Source organism: Stegastes partitus, unplaced genomic scaffold (genome assembly GCF_000690725.1).
Source record: "Stegastes partitus isolate 25-593 unplaced genomic scaffold, Stegastes_partitus-1.0.2 Scaffold1101, whole genome shotgun sequence".
Classification (NCBI taxonomy): Eukaryota; Metazoa; Chordata; class Actinopteri; family Pomacentridae; genus Stegastes; species Stegastes partitus.
The window spans coordinates 76,485-85,397 of record NW_007578832.1 but is presented as its reverse complement, the minus strand read 5'-3'; the positions used below and the strand labels follow the sequence as shown (position 1 = coordinate 85,397).

At 45.0% G+C, this 8,913-nt stretch overlaps 2 protein-coding genes across 2 annotated transcripts in view; one reads left to right on the top strand and one right to left on the bottom strand.

Moving 5' to 3' along the window:
* LOC103367934 (tubulin alpha chain) overlaps nucleotides 1–2,478 on the bottom strand; it is a 3,321-nt gene extending 843 nt beyond the window's left edge. The window contains exons 1-4 of the mRNA XM_008296128.1: nucleotides 2,381–2,478; nucleotides 540–762; nucleotides 281–429; nucleotides 6–173 (exon numbers count right to left, since the gene is read on the bottom strand). Coding sequence (XP_008294350.1) covers nucleotides 6–173; nucleotides 281–429; nucleotides 540–762; nucleotides 2,381–2,383 — 543 coding nt within the window. The 5' untranslated portion in view covers nucleotides 2,384–2,478. The remainder of the gene's footprint in view (nucleotides 1–5; nucleotides 174–280; nucleotides 430–539; nucleotides 763–2,380) is intronic.
* A 4,972-nt stretch (nucleotides 2,479–7,450) lies between these two features.
* Nucleotides 7,451–8,913, top strand: part of LOC103367933 (tubulin alpha chain-like) — a 2,907-nt gene continuing 1,444 nt past the window's right edge. The window contains exons 1-2 of the mRNA XM_008296127.1: nucleotides 7,451–7,547; nucleotides 8,675–8,897. Of these exons, the coding sequence (XP_008294349.1) occupies nucleotides 7,545–7,547; nucleotides 8,675–8,897 (226 nt within the window). The 5' untranslated portion in view covers nucleotides 7,451–7,544. The remainder of the gene's footprint in view (nucleotides 7,548–8,674; nucleotides 8,898–8,913) is intronic.

Here is an 8,913-nt window from a genome sequence, read left to right as displayed (position 1 = left end):
TCCACCACGGCAGTGGACACCTGGGGAGCTGGGTAGATGGAGAACTCCAGCTTGGACTTCTTGCCGTAGTCCACGGACAGACGCTCCATCAGCAGGGAGGTGAAACCAGAGCCGGTGCCGCCACCGAAGCTGTGGAACACCAGGAAGCCCTGAAGACCAGTGCACTGGTCAGCCTGAGGACAGAGAGGGAGAGATGGCAAACAAGTATGAGATCCAGGAATGTCACTTCACGTGTGATTTGGAAAATGTGTTGGAGAAGAACTGCTCTGATTTTACCCACCAGTTTGCGGATCCTGTCCAGAACCAGATCGATGATCTCTTTGCCGATGGTGTAGTGTCCACGGGCGTAATTGTTGGCAGCATCTTCTTTGCCAGTGATCAGCTGCTCAGGATGGAACAGCTGGCGGTAGGTCCCAGTGCGCACCTCATCTAAGGACAGGAAATAAATATTCACTGAATTAGTTTTGGTTTACAGACACTCAGGATGTCTCACTTTAATTTGCCTCAATGAATGTTCAGCCAGAAGTGAAGACGCCTACCGATGACAGTGGGCTCCAGGTCCACAAACACAGCTCTGGGGACGTGTTTTCCAGCTCCAGTCTCACTGAAGAAGGTGTTGAAGGAATCATCTCCTCCTCCAATGGTCTTGTCACTGGGCATCTGTCCGTCCGGCTGGATCCCATGTTCCAGGCAGTAAAGCTCCCAGCAGGCATTGCCAATCTGGACACCAGCCTGACCAACGTGGATGGAGATACACTCACGCTGTGGACAGAAAAAGCAGAGAGATTTACATTTAACTGTATGCATTCATTTTTATTAACAGGAAAAAGGAAACTAAGTTGATGCTAAAATGTGTTTAAAAAAAAGAGTCTTGTAACAAAGCCTCACTCTTACCGACCCAATCAGTTTGATTAGTAACAACCAATCAGTGGCAGCGTGGCTAACGGTCCACTAGTGAAACATTTTTCAGGTACACTGCATTAGTATGCTACAAGTCCATCGCTAAGGCAATGGATGAAGTATTCACAGTTGAAATTCTGATTAAAGTTCAGTCTCATCACAGGAAACATGAGCTAACTTTGGCGCACTGGTGCACCCTGAACTGCTTTCAGAATACTAAGTGGAACCGGTGGGGCTCTGTTGCTATGAAGAGGATGCTGTGATGCACTCTAATCTCTTGGGGTTGACCTCCATTTGTTCTCACTACAGCAAATGACAAAGCAAAACCACAATGTAATAAGCAGCCTGCTCACTCAGGAGAGTGATACTAATGGATTGAGCTTGTGGAGGAACAATGGGCGTGGAGCTCACAGCAGGGACCAGACCATTACTATTACTGACATCACCGTAATGACAGAAGGGCATCTGGTTTACCCCTCCCATATGAAATCTGCTGACCAGACGCCCCAGACATGGCATCAGCATTAAGTGTGCTCACAAGATATCTGGAAAACACCCCATAAAAGTGCCAAAAAATGTGCCTAAATGGCAATAAAACATCTACACAAAAAGACGACAACTTTGTAATTCACTGCTGCCTCTAGATTATCCACCAGTATGAACAAATACTGCTAATATATGCGGTACAAACCCCAGCTGCAGTGAGTCAGTGTACCGGGCAGCCTGCAGAGGCACCTGTCAGTCACAGCGCAGGGCACATGAGCGCGGATTAGCGGCGCGGTTAGCGGGAGTTCATCAGCGTCAAAGCCGGGGAGGGGCAGGGAGGAGGGGGGGATCGGCCACAGCAAGTCCGAGTCGACCCGCATCCCCACCGCACACATCCACAGGCGGCTTTGACAGATTTATGGCCGCTCTCTGGAGCTCTACGACAGGCTGCCGGTGGACCGTCCAACTCAACAGTGTCCATTACTGGCATGAATTTTTAATGAGCTGCGCCTCCCTGACATCATATTTCATCCATTTGTGTCCGACGGATACGGTTTCTTTCTCCGGCAAACTAACGCCGCTGCCCGCAGCATCCATCCTCCGCAGCGCCCCGGCCGGTCTGACCGCTACAGCCCGTCAGGAGCAGCGCGCACCGGGGCTTGAGTCACACAAAACACCGGCAGGTTGGACCGGAGCCGACCTTATTCATCCCGTCCAGCATCAAAACCCTCTTTTGTTCTGTCTGCCCACCACGTACCCACCCCGAACCTCACCAGAACCTCTCTCTGAAACAAAAAAAACACCCACTTATAGCCGCCATTGTACACCAAAAACACATCATTTTAGCTGAGCTGTTTTTAAATTATAAACTTTTTAGCTTCCATCCCTGCGATTTGATAAAGATAAATCCACCTCCCTTCTTCTTTTCTCCCATTTAGCTTCTCCCATGAACTCAGATGTGGTCCTTAGAGGAAGTTTTCGTTAAAGTTCTTACCATTTTTGTTCGGTTTTAGTCTCGCTGGATGGAGGGTGGCAGCAGCAGCTCCTCGTCTTACAATTCGACTGTTATGGGGTCGATGTAAGAGATAATGGCGCACACGAGGATGGACCGCGCTATTTATGCTGCTGGAGCCCCGGCGCCGGTCGCTGCAGCGCCGCCATTGGTCGAGCCCCTGTCCGTCTGACGTCTCGCAGCCATGCGCGGCTTCTCATTGGACGAGACCTTGTCTTGGATGTAAAGCCCGCCCCCTAGACCCCACCCGACATCCTCCCGTTATTGTTGCCGGAGTATGGCGCCTCTGATTGTCAGGAAAATGCTGCGTAATTTGGAGCCAGACGGGCCTGGGCTGATATCATGCACTTCCACATTTTAAATTTAATTATATAAACTGATGTAATAGATTTTAGTAGGATATAACAAAGTTTAATATAATAGTAGAATCCATTTGTGGAAGTTCTGGACTGATTTTTCTTTCATTCTAGCAGGCCTCAGCTAGTCTTTCCTCAATTTTTTGCCCTTGTTTACTAACCAGCCTCCATGCTGCAGAGGAATACACATCATCCACTGCTCTACTCTGGCTAAATTGCACCAAAAATCATTGCACATACTTTTTTTTTTACACTGCTCCTTCTTTTTCTTTTTTTGTATTTTGTCATAAGCTCCACATTTCTTATGAGCAGGTTTACTCTGCACCATAAATGTAATTTTTTTCCTGTATAAACCTTTCTGTTCCTGTATTTTCCTATTTGTTACCTCACTATGTACGAGTAGATGCGAGCGATGAATATAAACTTGTGTTTATTCTAATTTTTCTACTGATATTTCTTAAATATTTGTACAATCACCTTCGCTGCTGTAACAACAGTAATTTCCCTTCCTAATAGAGGCTTATCATATCGTATCATATGACAATAAACCTTTGAATCCTCACATCCAGAGAAATACCTCTGCACTTAATGTAAAATGTGGATAGAAACCTGCTTCTGTGCAAGAAAAGCTTCATTTTTACAGGTGCATTAACTTGTAATCCGTCCTTTACATCCTCCTGTGGTGCCTGATCTACATCCACACCGTTTGTCTTCATGTTATTTGCAGTTTTATTGTTTTTACGAGACGCCTGTGGATTTTTTCGAGCAGACTATAGGATTTATGTCCAGCCTTTGTCTATCCGCCTTCTTTGGATAAAAGAGGTCAAACTGCCCCGTCATACATGAGGGCCATGTAGGCCACACAGCTCCTCGGACGCCCAACCCCCAGCCCACCTCCCAAGATTTAACGGTTGCTAGGAAATGAATAAAGGAGTTGCCTGGATACAGCCTGGTATCCACACACAGACCGCCTTTATCTGGCGGTCACGTGACCCCGGCTTAAATAGCAGCATTAACAGGCCGCACTGCAGCTGCCCCTGTTAGGGGGGAAAAGAGCCGCCTCTTTCCCAAAACCTCTCACGTCTTGTGTGTCTGGAGTCCACTTGCTCTCACCTACGAGTGCTCTGCTCCTGTAGCGCTGCTGACAGAGGCATGAGGATGACGGGGTGTGGTCCATATGATGCAACGGGATGCAGCAGCGCTTCACACAGAACAAGCCTGTGCTGCAGCTCTGCGGGTGTAAACATTTGACTTTCAATAAAAAGGACCATAAAGTGCTCCTCAGTGTCCCGCAGACAGACAGTTAAGCTCCATCCTGAGTTGCTAACAACACAGAAAACTATGACAACAGCTGTAGAATGTAGGGCTGCTTTCACAGACCCCCATTTTTCCTAAAGACTTGAAAAAAGCTTTTTTTTTCACAGCTAATCCTGCCGCATTTTGTTAAATCACATCGAACACTATTAAATTCAGCAGTGTGTGCCGTCTTTTCTATGAGTGACTTTACTGTGTTTGTTCCCCCAGTATGACGTCTGATGCCATTTATTGAGGCTGTCAGGGAGATTTTTAGCCATTTGGATCCGTTTTATTAGAACCTCTACACCTGCTGCAACTTTGGCAGGTTGTGCTTCTGTCCTGTTTCATTTCTTCAAATTCGATGCAAATGTTCACCTGAACGCCTAAATAAACTGTGAAACAGACTTTATCTAAGTAGTGCCGGTGATACAGGATGTTTTGCACAGAGCGGGTGATTGAATGTTTCTCCCAGTTGAGGTCATTTAATGCTTTTTCCAAACACTGTGTATTCCAGCTTGTCTGTTAGATCCCTTTTTGATGCCTGATGGTTTTTTTTTTTTTCGCTGAGGATGTCTGAGGATGGAGGTCTGGTTGTTAGTTTTTTGCAGTTTTTCTTTGCTACGACAGTTTATGTTTGGGTTAATACAGGAATTCTTATTTTTGTTCTCATGGCCAGACCTCCAGACTCCCATAACTCCATTTAGAATTTAAACAATATAATCATTTAGTTTTATAAGGTTCTGGGCTGTGTGTGTGCTGCTGGTTGCTGTGTTGACTCAATGTTTTCCTCTGTGAGGCTGGAACAGTCTCAAAGGGCAGAAAAAAGGAAGTGATGACATATTTCATCCAAATGTTCTGCAGAAACACTCGTCTGGCCGTTTGTCAACACCATAACTCAAGAACAGACGGAGAAATGGATTTAAAATGAAAATGACTGGTTGGTTTGCGATGGCGGTTACCACAGTCGCCTCGCAGCTAGAAGGTCGCCGGTTCGCGTCCTGGTGAGGACACCCGGGATCTTTCTGTCTCCATGTTCTCCTCGTGCAGCGTGGGTTCTCTCCGGGTTCTCCGGCTTCCTCCCATATTCTAGAAACATGTTGAGGTTAATTGGTGATTGTGAATTGTCCGTAGGTGTGAATGTGAGTGTGAGTGAGGATTAAGTGGTGTATAGATAATGGATGGATGGATGGTTTGAAACAGTCAGTTTAAAATCTCTCTTAAAACACAGTTCCATATTGCATTTGCACTGACCTATAGAAATGTATTTTTGTCCTCTGATGAGTATCTGTGCAGCTGTTTGTCTTTATCATGTCTCTGTTCAATCCCCAATCATCCTGACTGATATATTAACTTTTCCTGCAAACATTTTCTCATTATTTTTTGTGCTCATTTCGCCATTTATACTTCAGAGATAAAATATCTGATCACTTTTCACATTTACAACTATTGATTGATTATAGCAGGTCAGTTTTCTTGTTAATTTTAACATATGTGTGGTTTAGTTTCTGTATATAATTAAAGAAAATCATATTGTACAATGAAGAAAAGTTGGAATTTAGAAGTGTTTTTGGGTTAGGGTTATTGTTTTATAGCTTTTAAAATTGCGCATGTATATTTCTGGTTGGGTTTGTAAACCTGCATGTATGAATATAAATATCTGAGTACATGTGTATTTTTATGATGTAAAATAATGATAAATGTTTGTTTTTTCTTCCTGCATTATTGTAAATTCTTCTGATACATTAACTGTGAGCATAAATGTTAAATAAACTCAACTTGCAGTTATTTTTAGATAATAAATACAACCTAAATATGGACTCATGTCACTTATGTGGCACAAATTCTGGGTTATTTTCAAAAACATTTAAAGCAGCATTCACAGTTCATCCATTATCCTTTGTTTTATAGTTGCATCGTGTCATTATCTCTTATTATTTTAATCTTTTAAATCCTGTTTTCCCGCTAGGTGCTGCTCAACCTTTCAACAAGCAAGCTCAATATGTTTCCCTAATTTATTCTGTTTTTTTTAAGACAAACAGAAAACCTCCCCCGGCCCTCTTCTATTGTCTCATGGCCTGTTTTATGTGAACATATTTGTATTGAAGCGCTCGATACAGGATCTCTGCTGTGACAGATGGAAAATGTGCTCCGTCACTTTGTTGGGTATCATGTTCTCTCCTTGCAGGATGCAGTGCGGCCAGTTTCACGCCATCGAGGACCACTCCCATCTCTCCAGCATTCCCATCCTCCCTCAGCTGCTCAGACCCTCCCAGCCTCACAGCTGCTGGGGAGGAGGAGGAGGAGGAGGAGGAGAAAGAGGAGGGAGGCTGGAGAATGTTCTGTGAAGAAGGCCTGGCTGGATGCCACGGCTGCTTCCTGCCCTCCTCTTTCATCCCCTGCAGCTCATGTGGAGTACAGCGACCGCGAAGCTGTAAATCATACATCCTCACCTCGCTGCTGAGGAAACGACGAGAGTCAGCTCATCATCCTGCATCGAGGCTTCTTCAGAAAACCCCGATTGCATCACAGCCACCGTGGCTCTAGGATTGTACCCAGCTTAAAGGGCACGGCTTCAAAAGTTGACGCTGCAGATTCTGTCGATTCCTCGTTATCCCACACGCAAAACTGCAATTCAGGCATTTCCAGTTCCTCAAACAGGCCAGAACCAGAAGCAGCTCTGCCCCACCTCGGTGCAGCTGAAGACAGGCAGACATGCAGCCACGTGATCGGCCCACTGAATGACATCATTGCAGAGAATCTAGGACAAAGAGGGAGGAGAGCTGGCATGCCGGCTGGCCGGGCGGGCGGACACCATGGCAGGCCTCTGCAACACGGACGCCCGGCTGATGCGAGGCGCTCTGATGGATGTGCAGCAGATGAATCCAGCCACTTTGCATAATTCATAAAGCAAAAAAAATCCATACAGATTGTTATGTGTGATCACACTTTTATTAAAAGGTAGCAAGCTTTAATTGATTTGCAGCCTGCCACACATAAATAATAGATGCTCAGAGGTCTGTATGCATAATAAAGCAGCTTTGTTTGAATGAGCCCTTTATTCACTGACCCTCCAAACTGTTAGTTCTCACATAATTCCATTTGAAAGTCTGCATTACAAATTGGCAATATAATAAAAACCCCAACCAACAACAGAATATTCCCAAACCCACTAAAATAAAAACTCCCTCCATCCTTTAATCCACACCTCATTGAAATGCACATTGAAAAAACTGTTTTTTGTGCATTTTTCTGCACATATTTAAATGCAAACCCCCTGAATTGGCTGCACTGCCAAACAGTGGTAGTAAAAGGGTTTTTTTCCACAGTGCACAGGAGCGGATCGGCTGCATGTATAAATCTGGAAGCGCCGCCCTCCCATTCAGCAGTTGTTGCATCGACCCCGTTGGGTACAACACGCGACGCGAACACTCGGTTTTTAAAAAAGCCTCTTTTTTTCTCCTTCTCCTCTTCCTCCTTTAACCTCAAACGAAAACATGGTAAGTGCGTGTTTTTTTTCTACTCTCTTTGAACGTTTATATTGAGGAAGAATTTAATAATAAATCAGTGATGTCGCGAATTGTTTCATCTCCACAAACAAAAACCTCGGTTTTTACGCACAGGCGCGTTTTTGGAGTCTACACATGATTCCAGCTCCTCGTGTTGTGATATATTAGTGATACTGATGGAGGTGAGCAGTTTAAAGCTGCAGCTGATGCACAGATTGGTGCAGCAGTGTCACGGTGTGATTGTCATTGTGTGCCGATGAGAACAATGCACTGACTGACTGCATTTAGAACCGGCCTCACACGCAATAAATCTCTTTTTTAATGTAAAGTAAAAGCATTATTTAAGCTTGTATTTTTTTATTTTTGTCAAATTTAATTTGTGATTTATGCTGAAATCTGTCACCTTCCATATGCCCTACCCTGTGTGGAGGCAGGGAGGGGCAGATTGGGTGGGGATGGAGGGGACAGGAGATTGCAGCTATCATTTTTAATTTATAGGATACAGAGGCACAGAAAAAAATACCTTTCCTCCATGATTTAGTGACAGAAATGGCTTCCTAGACATGAAATATGGAGTCAATTTCAACAAACACATCATGGCTCAATTAATTTCTGCCTTTCATGTGATTTAATTTGAGTTAAAAGCAGATTTATACCGTGTTAAATGACACAGATGTGATTGCACAGATAGATTTTACACATTTTTTTGCCTCTAGGCATCTGCTGTGATTTGCATCCTGTGTGGAATATTCCAGGTTAAATGCACGCGCCTGTGCACAAGCAAATGAATTTGCATGTGTGCTTACGTTTGCACAAGAGAAGGGGGGGCGGGGAGTGGAATGAAAAGACAAGAGGACAAAAAAGACTTGAGGAAAGACGAGCGCGTCCGGCCTCTGCGGGGGCTGCTGTCAGGCTTTTCTGTCCCCCTGTGGATTTTGGTGCAGGGAGGCACCTCCTGCTGTACCGCCGGTTCATCTCAGACAGGGGAAGCAAATGAATTTTGAATTTTTGAAACACGTTTGTTGGGATGTGTTTCTGTAAAAGCAGCAGCAGCAGAATGTAAAACTAAAGCTCAGTTAACACCGGTAGATAACCTCTCTGCTTTTTTCTGTCCACAGCGTGAGTGTATCTCCATCCACGTTGGTCAGGCTGGTGTCCAGATTGGCAATGCCTGCTGGGAGCTCTACTGCCTGGAACATGGGATCCAGCCGGACGGACAGATGCCCAGTGACAAGACTCTTGGAGGAGGAGATGATTCCTTCAACACCTTCTTCAGTGAGACTGGAGCTGGAAAACACGTCCCCAGAGCTGTGTTTGTGGACCTGGAGCCCACTGTCATCGGTAGGTGTCTTCACTT